This window comes from Beta vulgaris, chromosome 3, assembly GCF_026745355.1.
Source record: "Beta vulgaris subsp. vulgaris cultivar EL10 chromosome 3, EL10.2, whole genome shotgun sequence".
NCBI lineage: Eukaryota > Viridiplantae > Streptophyta > Magnoliopsida > Caryophyllales > Amaranthaceae > Beta > Beta vulgaris.
In genome coordinates, this window is record NC_079204.1 from 34196931 (window position 1) to 34219666 (window position 22736).

At 34.6% G+C, this 22736-nt stretch overlaps 1 protein-coding gene across 9 annotated transcripts in view; it reads right to left on the reverse strand.

Moving 5' to 3' along the window:
- LOC104883506 (uncharacterized) overlaps positions 1 to 10674 on the reverse strand; it is a 65248-nt gene extending 54574 nt beyond the window's left edge. For 7 of the 9 annotated variants that reach the window (XM_048641386.2, XM_048641387.2, XM_048641396.2 and 4 more), the window contains exons 1-6: positions 10597 to 10674; positions 10434 to 10513; positions 10193 to 10338; positions 10030 to 10091; positions 3267 to 3382; positions 2750 to 3169 (exon numbers count right to left, since the gene is read on the reverse strand). In XM_048641386.2, coding sequence (XP_048497343.1) covers positions 2750 to 3169; positions 3267 to 3382; positions 10030 to 10091; positions 10193 to 10297 — 703 coding nt within the window. In that variant the 5' untranslated portion in view covers positions 10298 to 10338; positions 10434 to 10513; positions 10597 to 10674. The remainder of the gene's footprint in view (positions 1 to 2749; positions 3170 to 3266; positions 3383 to 10029; positions 10092 to 10192; positions 10339 to 10433; positions 10514 to 10596) is intronic. The other 2 variants (XM_019247371.3, XM_048641390.2) reach the window with 1 other exon arrangement.
- Positions 10675 to 22736: the final 12062 nt, after the last annotated feature.

Genomic DNA, 22736 nt, shown 5'->3' on the forward strand with positions numbered 1-22736 from the left:
AAAATAGTAAAATGAGCAAAAGTTTCTTAAATGAGCAAAAAAACATAAAATGAACATAATTTGTAAAATGAGCAAAAAAACAAATGAAGTTTTAAGTCTCTCCCTCCCCCCCCCCCCTCTCTCTCCTCCCTCCCTCCCCCCTCCCCTTATCTCTCTGTCGCAAGTGTCTTTATACTTTTTAAGGAAACTATAGTATATCTTAAAAAATATTCAATATGAAACCTCGACAAACCTATAATAACTATATATATATCTAATCATAATAAATAAAAATCTTCAAATAATGTGGAAAGTAGTTGGAAATTACTGAAACTATTAATCATATATAAACTTTCCTTAAGACTGAAGAGCAATTGTAGTATTTGTTTAATGACTTTAACTTTAAAACATGTTTGATAAAAATCTTCAATTAAGGAAGGGGAGTATTTTATAGCAAATTATAAAACAGTGTAGAGAGGCGCACACACACACACATGTAAGTATTAACTTGAACTATTATGATGTTGGATGTGTTTCACATTTACTTTTATTAAAATAACTATATAATTATTTCTATAAGAATAACACCGACCCCAAATTCATATCCCACTTTATCCACTTCCTAAAACTATATGCATAAGGATTCTGATGCTCGGACTCGCCAATTTACCCCTGTGTACCCATATTGACACAATGCGACCCAGGTGCGAACACGGAATACGAGTTGGACGTAGGTAGGTGAAATCGAAGTCGGTGCTTCCTTCTTCAACGGGCGAGTCAAAGGGTTTATGTGTTTTTTCTGCGTTTTTTTCTCTCTTTCTGCCTTTTTTTCTCTCTTGTTTTTCTTTCAGCCTTTCTCTCTCCCTAAAATAAATAATGACTTTATTACTTTCACCTAGACAAGTGGGCAAGTGGGCCTCCTTTTCGTGTTTCCCTGTGCAACTTTATAAGTATTTTCTTTATGATAGGTCATTACATTGTATTTCCCATGCACTTAACATACTTTATTAATTCGTTTTTCTCCACAAAAAGTTCTGTAGAGGAGCTGAATAAGCCTAATATCGTGACAGGAAACTGTATATTTACTTTTAAAAGAAAACAGATTTCCAAAAATAAAAAATTAGTACTAAAACTGTAAAAATCAATGTGTCCCCAAGTCCAAATTTATATTTTGGATACGTGTCCCTGAGTCCTTAGTTTTGGAATATCAAGGATCTAAACAGTACCCGATTTGAGTCCAAGCATCATAGCATAAGGGTATGTTGCGATTAATATGGGAAGGAGGGAGTAATACAAGGCTTGTGGTCTAAAGAAAAGCTTCCTTAACTAGATCTCCAAAAGTGGGTACCATTTTTTGCACTTTGTACACAAGAACCCATTGGTGTTAGAGTTTTGGCATAAAATCTTTTGAAGACCTTTGTACCTTGCTTAGTGGTGAAGGAATATAGCCAGTAATTATAAAACTTAATGATAGCATGTGCAAAAATTACCATTTGTCACTAAAACATTATATATGCTAAGACATAATCCAAAATCTTGGTCTACCTTATTCCCATAGTTAAAAAATAAAAGTGGGAACACTGTTCGTTTCGCCAAACAAAAGCCCTATAATATATTACTCCTAGTTTTGAGGGCTACTTCTCCTCTAGACATACACTTTGTTGACACTTCTAATAAACTTCTTCTTATCTAAACGAGGTGATTGCACATTTACTATGAATCTTAGGCCTGATTCCCATGCACATGCTTATGTATTTCGATATGTATCTCTAAAGTAGCCATAGATGGCAAATATAAATTAAAATATGTAAAAACAGCAAAAATGGAAAATATAAGCACCACAGCAACTTTGCTTTTCCCCTTTCCTACAGCGAAAGACAGAGAGCACTGGAATCTCGCATGATCATCTCAATGCAACAAAAAGAAGTTGAGGGACCTATAACCATTCTAAGTATCCACCAAAAATATACAAAGATATCCTCAACATGAAACTAGAAACAAAAATATATGGTTTTCCTCTTGGATCCAAGGAAGCATGCAAGAAACCTTCCACAAAGCAACCAAAAATATTCTTACACATACCAGATAAGTCAAAGACCTCGATTTTAGAGAAAGTTGGAGGGCAGCCAAAATATTAAAGCTGGCAGGGTATAATAAGGTCTACCACATGAGCTTGCCAGAATTCAAAGCTCTGCAGCATTTCAATTACCTTTCTTATAGTAATGATCGATAAAGGAAACTAGTATCCATGTCAAAAACAAAGCCAAGAGTTTTAAACTCCAAAACTTGTAGCCAAAGGCTCTGTTGATAATCCCAAGGCGAAATACGTCACAAAATCTTGCAGCTGTATAATTATAGACTCACACTCATATCTAATAATAGCGACAGGTGGCAGCTCCCTCAATCACTGATGACCTTATACTGTCCAACACACCCCATTTAGCCAAGAGGTTGTAAGAATGGTTTCCACAGAAAAGAAAAAATAATAATAAATAAATAAAAGCTGAGATAGTATTATCCTAAACAGTACATTGTTGTTTTAAGCAATGCATAACGTACCAATCATTTATGTATAAGTAAATAAACAAACACAAATACACAAGTTTTCTCTCCACGATACCTTTCCTGAGAACATATAAAGTCCATAATACTCTCATATCAAACTCGCTTAATGCATCTCTCACAGCCCAAAGTACCCTAACTCATCCTCCCTTTACACAACCATATGAGTTGTGGAAATGAAACAAAAGCCAGAGTTGTGAAATTTTACCTGGAAGAGTCCCTCCGGCTTCAGACTTGCCAGTCAGCCTCTCCTTCCTTAGATCAGGCATGCCAGAATGAGTATCAGGCTGGTGGGTGGTATCGTCTGGTATTGTTATGCCAGATGAATCAGCTCTCTTTCTCTTAATGCTAGCTCTTTTATGATCTTTCTGAATAGGTTGTTGTTCCCAGCCTGGTTCACGCCTATCCTGCGGAAATGAGTTAGTAGATCTAGTGTCCATACTTGAAGGGCTCTCATGGTCAAATGACATTGCACTCCTTTGGGAAACAGATCCTTGGAAAGGGTCATTTCCTATACTGGTAGAAACAACAGGTGGCCTGCCCGAACTAAAACCATCTGGTCTGGTAGTGTCATTTTCAGCCATGCCTGATTTAGAGTCTATGACAACTCTTACAGACTGTGAACATCCTGCAAAGTACTTGTCCAATTACATATCAGCCACACAAAATTGAAGATATGCTTGAAAGTTGGAAAACAAAAATTCTCTTATAGGAGTTGTTAACACCTGCTTGCTGTGCTCTATTAGACTCTCCCACATGAGATCCGCTACTCGAAGGAAGGCGTGACGACATCAATGCCTCAACATCAAGGCCATGCTGATTTATAACCGTTTCCATGGCCCTTAAGAACATGAAATTCAACAAATTTTAAAAGTAAGCAATTCTATAGATCACGCTTTTATCCTGTTAGATTAAATAAAATGTTGAGAATAACAAAAGGAATGTACACTCTCATTACCATTACTCTACCAGTATTCCTTTTACATCAAAATATTGACCACGCATGCGTTGTTATGATTAGTCCTGGGGTGGGGTGGAGTGGGGTGGGGACTGGGGAAGGGTGGGTGGGGTGGGACGGTAAGGGCTAAAGTATGCAGCAAAAAACAGTGAAAATTAATATGCAACCAAAGGTTTTAAAAGATTTAAAGGACACTCATAGCATATATACCATCCAGTTGATCATGATTCACTTCCATTTCCTCACTAAGCAAATCTTCACTAGTAATGCCAGCATTGATTTGACAAAGCACTTAATTTATTAAATCTCAAAACAAGATGGTAGTCTGGTGCAATTGTGAATGAATTATAACAAATGTTTAATTATACGAGATCACATTTACAAGTTCATATTAGCAAGGTATTCAGTAAGGAGTGTGGGTGCAGCAATGTAAGCGTAAATTTAGTTTGGCTCATGAAACAAAAGTTATACAGAAACAGGGTTAGTTGGGATGTTATGGTTCGCAGGATGGAACGAATTTAGTATCAAATACAAAACCGAAGTGGTCTGGGGTGAAACATATTTTTGATACCATACGTTTGGTTCAATTGAGGAACGAATATTATTGTTCAAGTTCCTAGAATCATAAACCGACTCCATTTTCATTAAATTTTCACTTTTCACATAATCTCTTTTGCCAAACTAAATTCAAAAAAATATTACATAGTTCAAATTTTATCCTCTTGTAATATTTTGTATATGAAAATTAAAAAATAGAAAAAGTATCAACTTCAATGCCTTGAAGTTTGGGTGAATTCTTCTTTCGTTACTTGTGTTTTGTATATTCCCCTTTCGGTGACCCGAGATTTAATATATGTTTCCACTCGGTGACCTATATTTAACAACGGTAAGAAAACATCGGAATTCTTAAAATGGATTTTAAAATTCCAAAAATTGTAATATCTTGCTAAAGAGTATATGCTTTTTCCACAATTTTATAAAAAATTTAAGAAAAGTAAAATCAATACAATTATAATATAATCTATAGATTTATTGAAGTTCCATAAAGTTGTGAAAGATTGTAAAAACAATATTGAAAACCCATTGAAGTATTCCCAAATGATATAGTAGTACAAACCTATATGATTTACAATACATTATAAGTAGGCAAACTACTACAAAAAGAATTTTTCTATAGAAAGTTTAAAACTTTCCCCCTTCAATTAGACTTTTATAGCAATTTAATATAGGATTATGATTTTCAAATAATATGAACTGAAATTAATGATCAGAATTAGTAAGATGAAGATTTAGTAATTATATGTAAGAGTAATTGTCATTTATAAAGAACTTGTAGTATTATCTTACAACTTTTTTCACATCATTCCGAAATTTAATAACCCTAGAAATTATTTGGAAAAATTTGAAATCTTGAGTTCTATCAATTTTAATTAGCAGACCTTGTAGAATAACTTTCTACCGTAAAAAAACCATTTTGCTTATTTATTTATTTAATTAATTATTTTTTTGAAAATTTTATCTTTTTGATGATTGGTTTTTAACATAAATTCAGATCACGGATCTTTTTCTTCGGAATTTTCTGTTCTTTTCGCATGTGCATTTATATTCTTAAAATTCCAATTTTACAAAGCTGACAGAAGTCATATTTCACAAAAAAAGCAACGGTATTAAATGTAGGTCACCAAGTGGGAACATATACTAAACCTTAGGTCACCAAGATGAGAATGTATAAAACACAAGTCACCAAAGTGGAATCAGTCCAAACCACAGGGCAACAAAGTTGAACTTTTTCCAAAAAATTAATTGACCCATTTTTTTAAAAGTCAACAACCTAAGCACTGGACAAATTTATGAAGGGAAAAAAATTTGAATCAAACAACAAATCCTTCCACATCAACAATTTATTTAAAGTCCAGAAGCCTTATTCATGACCCTATATTTTTACTAAAATATATATAGAAATTGAGTGGAAAAGTCGATGGTTTTCACAAGAGTTTGTGATAATTTCGCAAGTTACTAAAGGAAGGATGAGTAGCCAAATTGGTTTAGAAATATAGGGTCTTTGTAGATAGGTATAGATATTTGTAAAAGAAACAAGAAAGAAGTTTCTGACAACACAATGGTATAAAAAGTAAGGGTCCTTTGACACAAAATATAGGAATATTCGTGTTACCCAAACATAAAACAACATTAACATGAGTATGAAATGCGAGTCACATCCAGTTGAAATGCTTTTGTTCTTAGTTGTCCATGCAATCAGAGGATAGAGAAGAAAGAGAGTATTTGATATCATATGTGACTAAATTCAAAATAATTACTGACATCCAGAGTTTAAGACCAACCCTTGACATATATACCAACTGAAGGCAATATCTATCATAATAAGGGGTTTTTACACATGGGGCTAAGGCAAGATAAGCGACATCACCAGCGCTGTAGCCCAGTTATTTTCTCTCGAATATTTTTCACGATTCCCTCATGTGGATGGCCAACTATTCCGTTTTCTTTCGTGTTTTTCTCTCCCCTTTCATGCACTTGATAATAGAGTAAATTAACTATTGACAACTATTGTTTTCTATTACCTCCTTTCTCTATCCTCTGTCATGCAAAAATATGATTTTTTTTCCCTCTTTCTAGTTCAACTTGAAGTCTAGAAGGGCATCAACACTTGGAAAAAGATCGAAAAAGACTAGAACTCTCACCCCAAGAAGACCAACAATAAAATTGTGGCTCTAAAATCTTGGGTTTAGAGCATCTAAAATCTTAAAGTCTACTCCTCTCACCCTTCCACAAAATGTCGGAGCATCTAAAATCTTGACTCTTGTTTCGGTGGATCTCAAGTTCTCAACTTCAGTTGTAGACTAGGGTTATATATATATATATATATATATTAAATAAATTATACATATATGTATATGTATATGTATATCTATGTATAATATAGAGAATATATATATATATTATTTATTTAATATATATATGTGTGTGTGTGTGGAGAGAGAGAGAGATGAAAAAGCATGATCAATTGCTTAAAAAATGGGGTTAGGTATGTCATTCTTTTTTATTACAACATCTCCCTTATTTGGAAGTTTCATATTAGTTGAATGTTTCCTTATTTGGTAACATCTCCTATCTATCTTTCTCCTATCACATGGGTCCCAATTTTTTTATCTATCTCTATCTCTATCTCTCACCTCTTCACATGGCTTTCTTTAAAATGTGCCAATAAATATGTTGCAATGATAATAGAATGGAGGAAGTATTATTGTGGCATGGGAAATAGCAAAGGCTACTTGAACTTCTAAGGAAGTTACTTTTGTTAAAAAATATGTGTTTATTAAATTATTAGATTTACAAGTTCCACAAGGCAGCTTAACTTCCTGCTTGTAACTTCAAAAAAGTAAGATAAATTGTCAAACCAAACAAGGAACAGGGTATGCTATTAATGTGTAGCTTACATAAAAGAGCCAAAGAAAGCACAAACGAATAAAAAGTGTGATGAAAGATCAATAAACATTCAGCTATAGCCAGTGGTGGATCTTAAGGAGATGTCATTTGGGGCCAATATGACATATATACAAGAATGTAATAGAGAGTCCAAAATTGTGAAAAAAAAAATGTCATTTCTAAATTTTTATGAGAATAATATACTTCCTCCGTTTTTTTTTTACTTGCAACACTTTTCTAAAAGGGAAATAATTAATTACTTGCAACACTTTCCTAAAAGAGAAATAATTAATTACTTGCAACACTTTCTACTTTTGCTTTTCCTTTCTCTCTATCTCTCTCCAATCACATGGGGCCCGCTCTTTTTTTCCTCTACCTCTCTCCTACCCAAATTTTGCATTGGAGTGGATGAAAAAAAAAGTGTTGCAAGTAAAAAAAAAAGTGTTGCAAGTAAAAAAAAAAACGGAGGAAGTATTAAATTGTTTAAGCAACAAATTGGTGATTTCTATTTTTATATTTAGTGATTTATACATGGCATCCAAGAGGAATCCTTTGGACAAATCCTGACAATGCAATTGCTGCCAGTGCCAACAGAATCAATAGGGATTCATTTTGAGAAATCTCGTACGTCGTAGCAATTGATATTTCTATAGGAAAGGGATAAAGAAGGTGAGAGAGAAATTTTTTGACTTGTTGCTTACCTTGTGAGGATTGTAACTTCAGTGGGATCTGATTTCTTTTCTTAGTTTAATTTTCGTGTGCTTTAGGTTTACTTTTGGGATATTTAGTAGGATTTTTATATTTTAAGGGTTAGGTATGTAGAATTTTCTTACACTACTTAATCTTTAAAAATATCATGGCAGGCCTGGCCCCAATGGTCCCCTAAATAATCCACCCTTGGATATATAGCCTTCACAATCTTCCTAACATTCAGCACCACCAATCTAGAAATGAACACTCTTGACCTATGTTACCTGGACTCGGCTAGGAGTGTCCGATATGGGTACGGATCCGAGTGTCGGGTACGGCAATTCCAAAAAATCAGGACACGGGACTCTGGCCGAAATTTGGACACGGGTACGGGTACGCGAAAATAATATTTTATAATATAAAATTTAATAATTAATTAGCTAATTTATATTTTATAATTGTCTATTTATAATATATTAATAAAATTAATATATTATAAATAGAACAACTTAGCCATAGGTTAAGAAGTAAAGAGGATGAGGAGCTAGCTCATGTGGTAGAGCACTCCCCTCTGATCTCTGAGGTCAGGGGTTCGATCCTTACCCCCAGCATTATGTTGGGGTATTTCCTTAGCATGCTTTGCATGCATTACCAGCCAATGTGCTGGTTGTTCCTACAAGGCTAGTAGCCTTGGTAGGGGTTAGTCCTTGGGCTGACTTAATTTCCCAATCAAAAAAAAAAAAAAAAAAAAAAAATAGGTTAAGAAGTAAAAAAAAATGTTTTAAGTAAAGAAAGTAGTAGAACAGAAGAAGGAAAGGAGAGAAGGAAAAGAAAAAAGAAAAAAAGAAAAGAAAAGGCACAAAGTAAAGTCACGTGGACTTGTGAGAAAAAGAAAACGAAAGCGAAAAGATGAAAACCAAAGGACAGAAGTACAGAACACGAGTTTGAAGAGAGAGAAGGAAGAGAAGTGAAGACCGGCGAGTTTGAAGCTCCGGTCGTCGAGTCAACGTGAGTTATCGCCTTTTCCTTTTCTCCTCTTCTTCTTTTCTTCTCTTCTCCTCTTCGAACTCTAGGGTTTGTGAGTCTAGGGTTTAGAGCTGCCGTGTCCGAGTGAACTTTGCCGGATCCGACACGTATTTCGTACCGGTGTCGGTGTCGTGTCGTACCGACACCGGTATATGGCAAAATTTGCCGAGTCCGGGTAACAGAGCTCTTGACAATATGACATTAATGGTACTCTGCAAACTAGGTTTTGTCCAAATGCATCCTCGGAATTTTCTGAATCTCTGTCTCTCTACCAAGTAATTTTGCACTGCAATCCAGATTAAAAAATAAATACCCTTGACACATCCTCGACAAACGACAATGGCAGTACTCAGCATAAAAACTCAGCCTAGGGCCTTATTGCGATCCTCCTATTTTTGGATCTGTCACACCTCTCCCTTTCCCCTTCCTCTTTCCTGTAAATCTGTTTTGAAGTCAACTTTTTCACTTTGGTTTACATTGAAATAAAGTATACCATCCACTCCAAAACCAAATGAATGCATCATATAGAAGCTGTCAACAAGTGCACAACATAGCAGTCTGTACACTGTTTGAATTACTTCAAACTAGTACAAAAAGGCATGACAATGTAGTGCCAGCATCAATTTCCAATTAAACAACCACGTCTACGGCTGGATTCAACAAGAGAACCTAATAAACACAAGTGGATCACAATCGAGGATCCTTCAATCTCTCGAATAAATAAAAGGCTGTAGGATATGATCACAAAGGTCACACTTATGCAAGGAAGAATGGAAGGTAAATTGCACTAGAGAGTTGTAAAACTTAAAGTCTCAGTAGGATTTGATTTTATGTTTTTCTCTAGTTTTAAAATATCATATCCTCTTGTTGTATTGCCTTGCCTTCTCTTCTAACAAATTCCTCAGATAAAAAGGTCAACCAGACTAATTTGAATAAAGTGGTCGGATTAGCATTTTAAAAAATCTTCAACAAACACTCTAGTGTGTAAGTAAAATCAAGTACCCAAGTTCCAATGGTGTCATAAAGAGCTGAGTTAGCAAACACTTAAGTACCACGATAGCCCAACAAGAACCAAGTGCAAAACATAGAGATAACATTCGCATTTACAGACCAAAAGATCAAATGAAGAAACACAATAGACAGATTTATATAATTCAAGGGTTAATATACAGTTTTCAAAACCTTCTGTACTATGATTATAACATAACCCAAAACAACATGTTTTCTCACTCAAGTCACGTCACCACATCATAAAACAAATGAAACATTCTGATTTCCCGAAACCAAGCATATCATCAACACTAACTTACGTCCTGAAGTCGACTATTAATATATACGAATGAGAATCTCAAGTGGAAATGCCTAACCTTGATATTACTTGGTACGGCATAGAATTTTCCTTCCCACTTGCTTTCATATGTTGCAATATCTAAATGATACACCATATTAAAGATATGAAAATTTATTTACATTCATATCAAAAACCACCAAAATTAGACTTGAAACAAGTGAAAGACAAACACCACTCACAACATAAAGTTTCGTCGCCAATTTCGCTGGCTCATCTGTAGACTCGTGAATAAGTTTCTGCAGAAACTTTGCAGCCTCAAACTCAACATTATGAGGATCCGCCATCACTTCCAACTTGCACAGTAGCGTAACCAACAAGGATTCAACTGAACCCCCAAAATTATTTTTTAGCTTATCAGTGAACAAATTATATATAAACAAAATCTGAATTCTTACTACAAAATGAAAATCGAAAACTTACAATAGTAAGATTGATACTCAGCCAACCTTCAATTTCTTCTTATCTGCTCCCCAAATTCAGAAAAGTAACTCGAATTGATTCTGAAAATACGAAATTTAACAATTTAGATAGAAAATCGGAATTGGAATTGATGAACTGTAGTATGAAGAGAGATCGAATTTGCCTTGTAATAGAGGATTAGCGCAAATTATACAGCTTCTACGAAATCGAGGGTTAGGGTTAGAATTTGGTTGGGGGGGGGGGGGGGGAAGAAGGGGGTTAGAGGATGAAGGTTTTCTAGAAAATAGTTTTTCATCTGCCACCCCTTTCAAGTTTCAACTTTCAAGTCAAGACTTAAAATTTTGTTATCAACATCTACAAAACAAACTTAATTGCTAAATATTGCCTTAAAATTTCTTAAAATTGTCTCGCTTTCATCAAACACTTTTTCCCTTTTTTTTCTTTTCTCAAACTACCACCTCCTGTCACCACCTCCCCGATTGCCACCACCTCCATCCCCACACCCACCTCCTCCACCACCCACCACCAGCCCTACCCCTGCAATCCCCACGAGTATCTACCCACCCCCTGCAACCCCATGAGCATCCCCCACCCCCTGCAACCCCCACGAGCATCCCCCCACCTCCCTGCAACCTCTCACAAACAGTCCTAACCCTCCCCCCCCCCCAACGAACTGCCTCACTTTCTCAGGATTTAGAATTTCTAGGCTCACCCTTTGCATATCTCGACACAACTCCTCAGGGATTATCAAGGCACTCATGATATGACTCGACTTTCTACTCAAGCGACAACCATATTTGCTTTTCCCTCATGATACTGATGTCTAGGTCATAATCCTTAATCAACTCCAACCATCTCTTTTGCCTCATATTCATGTCTTTTTGGATGAAAATGTACTTCAAGCTCTTATGGTCGATAAATATTTTACAAGTTGCCCCATAAAGGTAATGTCTCCAAATTTTCAATGCAAAAACTATGGCAGCTAACTCTAGATCGTGGGTAGAGTAATTAGCCTCATAAGGTTTCAACTGACGCGACACATACGCAATTAGCTTCCCATTTTGTTGTAACACACATCCCAAACAATTCCTCGAAGCATCACTATACATCTCAAATCCTTCATTCCCATCAAACAGGGTCAAAACAGGCGCGGAGGTTAAATGTTCCTTCAAAGTATGAAAGGCTTCTTCACACTTTTCACTCCACTCAACTTTTGACTCTTTCTTCATCAAGTTGATCATAGGCCTCGCTATCTTCAAGAAATCTCACAAATCTACTATAATATCCAGCTAGACCTAGGAAACTTCTGATATCTGACACATTCTTTGGAGTTGGGACTCACTCACAACTTGAATCTTAGCAGTATCTACAGAGACTCCTTCCTTAGACACATAGTGACCCAAACACGCTACTTTCTCCAAACGGAACTCACACTTAGAGAACTTAGCATACAATTGTATCTACCTAAGTGTGTCCAAAATAATCCTCAAGTGCTCATCATGCTCTACCTCGTTCCTCGAATATATCAGTATGTCATCAATGAAAATCACCACAAACTTATCTAGAAACTCATGGAAAATCCTATTCATTAAGTCCATAAATATAGCAGGAGCATTGGTTAACCCAACTAGCATTACAGTGAACTCGTAGTGACCAGGGCACAGAAGGCTCGCGAAGTAGACAGCTCAGCCCCCTAACCTTGATATTCTATTAGTAAAGGGGACTCTATCATGATCTTACGAATTTAAAGATCTCAAAATGGAAGAACGAGTTCTTTTGCTGGCCCCTCTCTCTAAAGGGGCGTAAGCACTTCACTCGCTAGGGAATGAAATTGATTCACTTGCATTCTTGCTAGCACTACAAAAAGCTCCGGTCTTAACGCCCCTACTACTGCTGTGCAGCCTTTCCTCGGGTTCTTAGGTACATTGTAATCCCCCACAATTTTAAAGAATTTTTATAAATATATTTAAGTTTTTATATAGTTATATTTAAATCCAAATGAGTTTGGAAAGTGATTTGACTATTTAAAAGGGTTGACTATTTAAAAGTCAAATGAAATTATTTTTTCATAGCTTAATAAAATTAGAAATATTTTAATTAAGCATGTTTTAATAAATGTTTTACATATTAAAGTATATTGAAAAAAGAAGTTTAATGGAATCGAAAATCCAAAAAGGGATAAAAAAGGGAAAGAGTTATTTGATGACTAAAGTCTCAAATTGTCCATCTTATTAGTCATCAAGTTTCATTAACTATAATCTCTTTTCCTAAGCCCATAAAGGGAAGCCTTTATATAAATATCCTAAAAACCCAAATTATTTCACCCTACACATTATTTTTCTCTCAATCTCACGTCATTCTCTCTCCTCACTCTTCGACATTTCTCTCTCTCTCTCTCCTTCGTGCGTCGTTCTTCGACCTTTCTCTCTCAAAAATTCGTTTCTTCTTCTTCAAGTAACGTTTCTTGTTGTAACGTTTCTTGTTGTAACGTTTCTTGTTCAACAAGAAACGTCACAAACCCTTCTCGAAAATCAAGAACGGCTGCCGACGAATTTCCTTGCTGCTGTTGTGCTGCCGGCGCAAGTCTTCCTCCATTGTTGTCGGTTGTTTTCTTTCTTCCTTCCTAAGATTCCATTAAAAGACTAGTTTTTATGTTATTTTATTATTATTTATCATGTTTACTAATTAAATTACTGTTTCCTTTATGTTTATAATTTCGGTTATTATAGTATATAATACAAGAAATTTCAAATTTATTATATTAAGTTTATTTTTAGTTTTAATCATGGAAATAAGAGTTTTTGGGGTTTTTATTTGCTATAAACTAAAGAAATATATTATAAACTATGAGATTTGTTTAGTACGTAATTTTAAATACGTTGTATATATTTTCAGAAGAGTTATTAGATTTTAAAAGTGCTGTAATTTAAGAAAAGAGAAATATTTATGGAGTTTTTAAGGATTTTTAATTGCTATAATAGTAGTACTATACTAGGAATTAAAAATAACTTAATTTTGGAACTTAAAAACGATTTTTAAAACGTGTTTTAAGGGGTTTTGATCGTTTTAAAGCTGCTGTAATTTTTGGTTCAAGTTATTAATGTTAGTTACTTTATTTTCTGGAGATTACGTTGTAGGAGACTTTTGACGATTTAAAAGTGGCCTACAGGCTAGTATATACAAGGTACGTACATTATTTACGTGCTATGTGTCTTAGTACCATGTTTAAGGAAGATTTAAATTTTTAGTATCATGTATAGGAACACGTTTGTTCATATATGTGATTTCTGGAATTATTTTACATGTTATATGCCTGTGTGCAACATGTGATCTAGAATTGATTATGTTTATCAGATTATAATGTTTGTATGGAATATTTGATGCAAGCATGTTAAGTTAGTTTATGTATTAATTCATATAAGAATTAGTATATGTTAAGTGAATCATGTAATTCATGTATTCATTATCATTTTATTATCTTATGAGGGTTGTGGACCTTATTTGGTAAGTTACAAGTTATACCTATATAAAGGTAAAGTTTATTGTTGGCTAGGTTCAACAAGTAAGTGAGTAAAGAATAGAAAGGAATTAAGTAGTCTTGAATTGTAAGTTGTGATCACTTGTTAATCCAAAGATAAAAGAAGTTCTGTTATGAATGTTTAATATTAAATTATGTGTTACTTGTCTGTAAGTGTCAAGACAAGTAATAACATGTAAGTAACGTAAACTGTAACGAGAATAAGTTATAGACTTTAGACTGGTGCACGTCTAGAGTTGGACACTAAGGGTTGGAGTACATGGTGGTAGCCCATGGCTTTTCTAGGAATGGATTGATCACCATCCCTCTTCAGTTCAAAGGTTCCTCGATATCGCAGGTCATTTCTGAAATACGTGGTAGCTCCCGTATTTCATATTATTATATTAGATAAGTCAACTCGTCCAATAACTATTCCATTTAAAGGAAGAAGTAAGGTTTAGAGTCTAGTTCAGTAAAAGTTGTGTGCAAGTTACTATATGCTTATATTATTATTCACCCTTGCATGTTATTTATGTAGTATCATGTTTAAGATTATTTATGTCTGATATGTAGTACTCAGCTTTGCTGATTACGTGCTGGTTTGTGTGTGTGATCATGGCATTTGCCTTATTGATCATGTGATGATCCTTCTGGTGAGTAGAGTCGATATTGCATTAACATTACAGGTTCGCAGATGTGCATCACATTGGGAATTTAGAGTGGAGAAGCTATTTATATATCTAGCATAGTTTAAGTTCTGTTTTCATAGGAACATTTTTATTTCAGTTTGTGGTTTGTTTAAGTTGGTGTGTTTAAGTTTTAAACACTTGTCTTTTATTTAGTGAGTTTTAATAAAGTTGGTTTTAGTAAATTGTTTTCCGCTGCAAAATTTTGAATAAGCCGATACGTTATCACACGGGCGATAATGCCTGGGTAATTCTCTAAGTTTTATATTATAAAGTTATTTCTAGAAAGAGAGAATTATCGGGGTGTTACAAAGTGGTATCTGGGAGCTTTAGGTTATTTTAAGACTTATAGGTGCCTAACTAGCTAGCTACCTTATTAGTTATTCGAAGGAAACCTTAGATTTGCTCCTACTTATTCATTTCGAAAACTTAGATATAGAGTACATTTTTTTAGGCTGAAAATTTATTTTTACCGGAATTTTTTTTTTCGGAAAGCCTAGAGTTCGAAATTTTTTCTTTCGAAAAATCAGAGGGTTCGAAATTTTTTTTTTGGGGAACCATAAAAGCTTCGAAATTTATTTTATTCCGAATATTAAGTCCGAACTTTTTTTTTTATTTGTGAAGTCGAAATTTTTTTCGAAAATTCATAGGTTCGAAATTGTTCTTTTATTTTTTATTATTCGAAATTTATTTTTCAGGCACTTAAGTAATATTATTTATAAAAGTGTCTGCATTATATGTTTTGCCTTCAAAGTTATATTATTGCATTGTGAGAATGGGTAGTATAGGAAGGGCATATAGGATAGCAACATTATATGCCTGCATCAGGAAGTTAGTTCAACATCATTATTATTTTCTTCCATGCAAATAGTGCATTATTATTCATTTCTTCCTGTGATGATGCATTATACTATTATACTTTCCTATTATGATGCGTGAACATTATTTTTCCTTCCTGCTAACTGTTTACATTTTCTTGCCGGCAAAGTGTTATATGTTCAGGCCTTTGTTTTTGTTTACCCCTATTATCTTGTGGGAACACGTTAGAGAGAGTGCTAAACCACTATGGTTTATTGTGTTGTAGCTCTTCAATCATGTCTGCTAATCTAGGAAGCTATTTTAACCCCATCATCCTGAGCGACGACGAAGTCGATGAGTTTCAGGCACCTAACGACCATAGAGAGTATACAAATCTACACTGGACGATGCGATGCATCTTAAGAAGAGGTTTGCCTAGTGATGATGAGATGATATTAGAAATGGACCATGCTCGAGGCACCACTAGGGAAGATATCTACCATGCTTACTTCAGTTATGAATCGGAGACTGAACCTGAAGAGGATGAGGATACCATACCCATTAGAAGATCAAAGATACAGAGGAAATTCATTGACTATGATGAGGATGGGGAAGAAGAGGACTTTGAGGATGCTACATTCCTGCCTGATCAGTATGAGGAAGTCGAGGATAACGATAGCAATATAGTGCCATAGGTTATACATATACTTATGTTTTTTTTATATATACAGATATACATAGAATATTAGTCATAGGAATAATGTTGGAGGTGTGCCAATAAGGACAAAGGTGTTTTATAGAGTTATTATTTTGGGAAAATATAGATACTATTATGTTATTTTTATATTTTTTTAATAAATTTTTCCCTCTTATGGAAGAATAAAGATATTATTTAGTTTATTTGAGTGAGTAAGAATTTATGTTGGGCACGTGATGAGAATATTTTTTTTTATTTAAATTTTCATTATGCGATCATTTTTTTTTTACTTGCTCAATTCTACTTCATGTTGATATGAATATATTTTACGTGAACAATCATGTGATTATTAGAGAACACTTCATGTTGGAACTTAGTGGAATTGTTTGTTGATGCGATCTTTAATGATCAAATCAAATGTTGCCTTATTAGATGACTATGTAAGTTATACTGGAACCTAAGTAGAGTTATATTACTTTCAGGTCGCAGAGTAGAATGGCCAACAATACTGATTTAACTGCTGCTATTCGCCTCTTGGTGGAGAAACTGACTCAGGAAAAGGTTGAACGTCCTGAGACTGCTGGAGAAATGTTCGAAAGACTGGCCAAAGTGAAACCACCCTACTTTAAGGGACAATCTGGCCCTACCTTCTTAGAGAATTGGATTAGGGAATTCGAAAAGCTGTTTGAGGTAGTGAACTGCCCTGTTAATATGAAAGTAGGTCAAGCTGTGTTATATCTGAAGGATGAGGCTGGCCTATGGTGGAGAGAAAATGGTGCCAGATTGAGTGCTGTTGAGGGATTCAATTGGGAAGCCTTTGTGGTTGTTTTGAGGGGAAAGTTTTACCCTGCCTTCATGAGAAAACAAAAGGCTCAAGAGTTCATCAACCTTAGAATGGGTAGTATGACTATTTCTGAGTACTATAGCAAATTCATAGCCCTGTCTAGGTTTGCACCTGAAGTCGTAGCCACTGAGGAGCTTAAGGCTCAGAGGTTTGAGCAAGGGTTAACTGATGAAATTCAACTTGGACTAGGAGGTGAGACCTTTACATCCTTAAATGTGGTGTATGGGAGAGCTTCGCATATCTATGGGTTGCAATCAAGGAGAGATAAGAAGAATGGGATAGTTGGTGAGAAGAGGAAGGATGTTAATGCTGGGGGAAACTAGAGGAATCTCAAGAAAAACCGAAATGGTAATGGGAATTTCCAAGGGAGAAATAACCAGGATAGTCGCAAGGTGTTATTTCCCTAGGAACACTGCAAGAGGGGGGTGAATTGTAGGTGTAGAAATAAACGTAACTTTTTGCGGAAATTAAAACTTAAACGAATAAACAAGCTAGAGGAACACAAGGGATTTTTACGAGGAAAAACTTCTTGGGCCCAACAAGAAGAAACAACCTCGACCACTAGGGATTTTAAACTCAACTCTTTCACTAACTAGGCCAAACAACTTTGTTACAACCTAATTCTAACTCGAGCCACACCTTGAGTTCCTAAACTCAAGTTCCTGAGCCACTATTCCCTTAACAGTAGTTCCTCTCAACTTAACTTGAAGTTTTCTCACTCATACAAGCTTCACTCAAAGCCTCTCTCTTACAGAACTTCACTCAAAGTTCCCTTACCCCAAAAACCAAAGTACAATTGATCGAAATAAGCTTAGTGGAATTAGAGTAAGAAAGCAAAGAACAAATGGCTATTATGAGAGAATGAAGGCAATGACACTTAATTAGTTAAACTCACTTAATTACTTAGTCAGACACACTTCGGAACTCATTTAGACTTCAATATTTATAGTGATAATCACAAAGAACGTGGGAGTAAAACTCGATTACATGTTAAGTCCATTAACCCATGATGTTCCTTCCCTTAAGGAACACGTTTCTCATCATGTCCCATGATCCCATGATCTCAATATGAACGTGGATATATTTTAGCCACAACTCCTAAGTAATAGGAGTTCCTTGAGCTTTATCCGAAAATCAGTTGGTTATAAAAACAGCTCTTATCTGTAAAACTGAATTTTTAATCTTTAAGAAAATAATATCGTTTAAAACAAATTCTTTATAAAACCGGATAATTATTTTCTATATATTTTCCGAAAAACAAAATCTTTTCTTTAAATAGATTTTCTTTTTAAAACTGATTTTTTCATTTAAACTGATTTGAAATTAGATAAAACTAATTTCCTATAATTTAGGCATGACTTACTCAATTGCATAATTGTACCGTTATACTTTTGCACGCCTAAGTCTAGTTCCTTTTATAAACCAAGTTCCTTTAACAGATTCGTTTAGTGCCACTTAGTTTGTTCCTTAGAAAGGAACAAACTCTCATTCTCAAATAAAACTGCCACTGTTCCTTACCATCCTTACTTTGTTCCTTTACACTGGAACTAGAAAATAAAACGCCTAGCTTTTATTCTTCTTGATCCAATGCTTGCTCCAGTATCAACTTATAGAAACTTCTTTACTTAGCCTTTGAAATCCTCTCTTGACTTCTTCCTTGACTTTGTATTCTCCCAAGTTCCTTGCATTGATACCTTAAACATCATACACTTAAATAACTCATTAGTTCACTACTTAGTTTGCATCTTTGTTTCTTTGTCATCATCAAAACTAGGGTTCAACACAAGGGAAAACCTAAGAGAGTGCATCACTGCAAGTTTTGTGACAAAAACCATCGTGGGAAAGACTGTAAGGGGGAGTTAGTGACCTGTAACTACTGCCAAAAGAAGGGCCATAGGGAGTATGAGTGTTTCTCCAAGCATGGTAAAGAACTGAAGAGTCAAGGGAATGGTAACCAGGTTAGGTCGGGGTCCAATCAGTCTGGGAACCAGGGTTCTAAGCTTGGAGGTCAGCAGAATAACCAAGGAAACTATAGTAAACCTGCAAATGAGAATCCTAACCAGAACAAGCCTGTAGGAAAAATGTTCGTGATGAGTCGTAACAAAGCTGAGAGGTCTGTTGATGTGGTCACTGGTAAATTTTCTATTAATTCAGTCTTTGTTAAAACGCTATTTGATTCGGGGGCGACTTATTCTTTTATATCGTCTTCTGTCCTAAAGAGTCTGGGGTTAGTAGAATTCAAATCAATTGACTTGTCTATTAGTATTCCTACTGGGGAAGTCATAAAGTGTACTAAGCTGTTCAAAAACCTGCCTTTGAAGATAGGAGGGAGTGTCTTTCCATCTGATTAATTGAGTTTAACTTGGGAGACCTAGATGTGATTCTTGGGATGAACTGGTTGAGTCTTTACAAGGATAACATTGATTGTGAGATTCAAAAGGTAGTGTTGAGGAATCCTTCGGGAAAATTGACCTCCTATAGACGTTTTGGGAAACCTAAGAAGTTTGGAGTTATGTCTGCTATGCAAGTGAGGAAGTTGATGAGAAAGGGGTGTGAGCTATTCTTCTGTAGCATGCAGGATGTGAGTAAGGAAGCTGAGTTAAAGCTTGAGGATGTCCCATAGTGAACGAGTTTATGGATGTATTTTCGAGTGAGATTTCATGTATCACTACTACAAAAAAGGGCAAAGATAACTGTTAAATAAGGCTTTACATAACATTTTTGAGGTGTTATCCAAGTCAATGTAATGTAAAGTAAACATAACACCTGACGAAAGTGTTATGTTTGCCAGAGAAAGCATAACAATTATTTATAATACATGTTATGCCATTAGATAACACATTTTATAAATAAGTGTTATGTTTGCTATTTATATATAACACTTATCTTGAATAACTGTTATGTTTTCCTATAATATATATAACATATATTACCTATAACTGTTATCTATGATATTTTTTTAAAATAATGAAATTATCATTTCACACATATATTATTGGTCGTAGGCAGCATACAGACATTGACAGTACAATACCTGTATCTGTTGTATAATTAATACTCAACCCATAAGATCTTAACCAATAAATTGAATTGATATTCCAAACTTCCAAAATTCTTTATATTACAAAATAATTCAACTATATTCATAAATCTAAACTTCTAAAAAGAACTACTATATATACATATCAATATTAATCTAAATCATAAACAAGATCAAATCTATCCTATAGCCACATCCACATGATATCAATATCCAAATCCAAAAATATAATGTATGTCCAAAAGTGGATTAAGGTTAAAAAAATTAGGCGGAAAGTTATAACTCATTCATCATTTGTGCTTCATGTTGATCTCCGACATATGTAATCCACAACTCCCTGATTCATCAATTTTCTCCTGAGAATAGTTTGGACCAATGCCTTGATAGTACTACAATAAAGATAATTACAAAATAAGTACTCATATACAAAAACTTGAAAAGTAATTAAACTTTATAATTAATCATGCACAAATTAATTTATCATAGTTGTGGCAAGATCATTTAGATATAAAATAATAATCAAGTATTTTCAACCAATTTATCCAAACTGCTCTTCATATCTCTAATATAATATAGATATAAATCTATAGTATAAAAGATTCGTAATCATATAGAAATTAAAAAAAGCCAAATTATAACTAATGTTCAAGTACCTTATCAGGAATAAATAGTCGTCTCAACTGTACCGTCTCAAGCATGTAGCGACACACATAATATCCACAGTCTAGAGTACCAAGCGGTTGACGAGGGTACTATACACAAGAAATCGCAAATACTTTAATTTTTTGTGTTATCAAAATAATGAAATGAAAGTCAGATACCTCTATTTGATTCCATCTAATTTCGGGATTCTTTTTTATCTTCTTGATATATTTTCGATGGTACGTGCTAAATTTGATAATTCCCCTATGTGTTCATAACAAGTTTAGGCAAATAATAAAATAGTATATTAATAATAAAATAGTATATTAATAATATCAAGAATCCACTATCAACTGAAACAAGATAAATGATTAAAACCTGAAGGCTGAGAAACACCAAAAGGCATTTTGGGGGTAATCATGCAACTAATAGGTAATAGAGGTACTTTAGTGAGAAGTACTTCTCCACTAAAGTACCTCCTGAGTTAGCATTGAATCGATTCCAGTTGTTGACCTATTATATGGTCAATAAAACAAGATAATTAAAACACTAACAAGGATTACAGTGAGGGATTGATTGGTTCGCAAATATCGCAGGCTCGCAGCCACTACTGACCTTAACCAAGAAAGGAAACCTATGCTCTCTTATCGCCACCATTCTGATTGGACATACTTCTCCAACCTTGACAATTTCTATCAGCTTGGCAACTGGAGGCATGTATCTGTACTCTAAACCTACTTACACCATTATATCTGGTCTTTTCTTGGCAGCATCTACCACCTGACAAATAAAGCTAGATTATGGAGATACTATCAATTGGAATGAGGAGTCTGGTGTAACTATCTATTAAATCTAGTAAACTTCATAAATTACACATCAACATCTTCATAACCACCATCATCTACTTCTTCATAACTACCCATATCCGTTCCCGTGGTAGTTCCTCCGATATAATCCAAATCGATATCATTCAAGTCATCAACAAGAACTGCAGAGTGTAGTCTGACCCAAATAAGACAGAGCAAAGCAGAGCTCAACATTTGAGTAGAAATATGGGAAATGCGAGTAGAAATCAAGCAGAGATTAAATAAGAAATTCGAGCAAACAAGATCAAGTTTCAATCAGAAATTTAAGCAACAAAATCAAGCAAAAATTCGACCATTAAATCAATAGCAAAATCGAGCAAAAAAGCAAAGCAACAAAATTTCGCAAAAAATCTAGCAGCAACATAGCACAAATTCGAGTGAAATTCAAGTGGGTTAGCATAATTTCCACTTAGAAATAATATTCACAATCATTCCAATCAGAATTTAATAAGAAATCAGAAAAAAAGCAGTAATTCTTCTAAATAGGCGCTTTGAATGAAAAAAATGCAAACCTCAAAACTTGTGATTCGCACGAAATTCGTGTTGAATAATCTAATAGTTTAACTTGAGTATTTCATTGGCCCGATTAGTAGAACGATTTCAGTAGATCGATTAGCCCTAGCAGGAAGTTTTTTTTGGGAGAAATAGGAGAGACTGAGAGTAAGAAAGAGAAATATTAGGGTTTTAGTGAAGTGAAAATGAAATTTGACACGGGAAATATCGTTGGAGATGAATTTGTCACAGGCCGAATGAATTTGTCTGCTGCAATGGAATTTGACACGGGAATTGTCGTCGGAGATGAGAGCCGAAGGTAGAAAGGGGAACCGGAGGTAGCAATGGTGAGGGGTACACAACAACTGGCAAGTGAACTTGAAAAAGATACGTATAAGTGCTCCTAATTTTTAGTTGGGGCAGTTTTTTTTTTCAATTTAATTATTTTGACAAATTCATTATTATCAATAATAAAAAAAGATAACATTTTTTGATATTCTCACTAAAAAAAAATTAAAACATCACAAGCAAAGATAACAAACATCAAAATAAGTGTTAAGTGATATATTCTCAATACAACTTAAGATAACCGTTACACGGGTAAAATGTTAAATTTAGACTTTACATAACTTTTGCTTAAATAAGAGTTAATTTAGGGGTGTTATGTTTTCCCTTTTTTGTAGTAGTGTATGCCACCTGCTAGAGCTGTTGAGTTCACTAT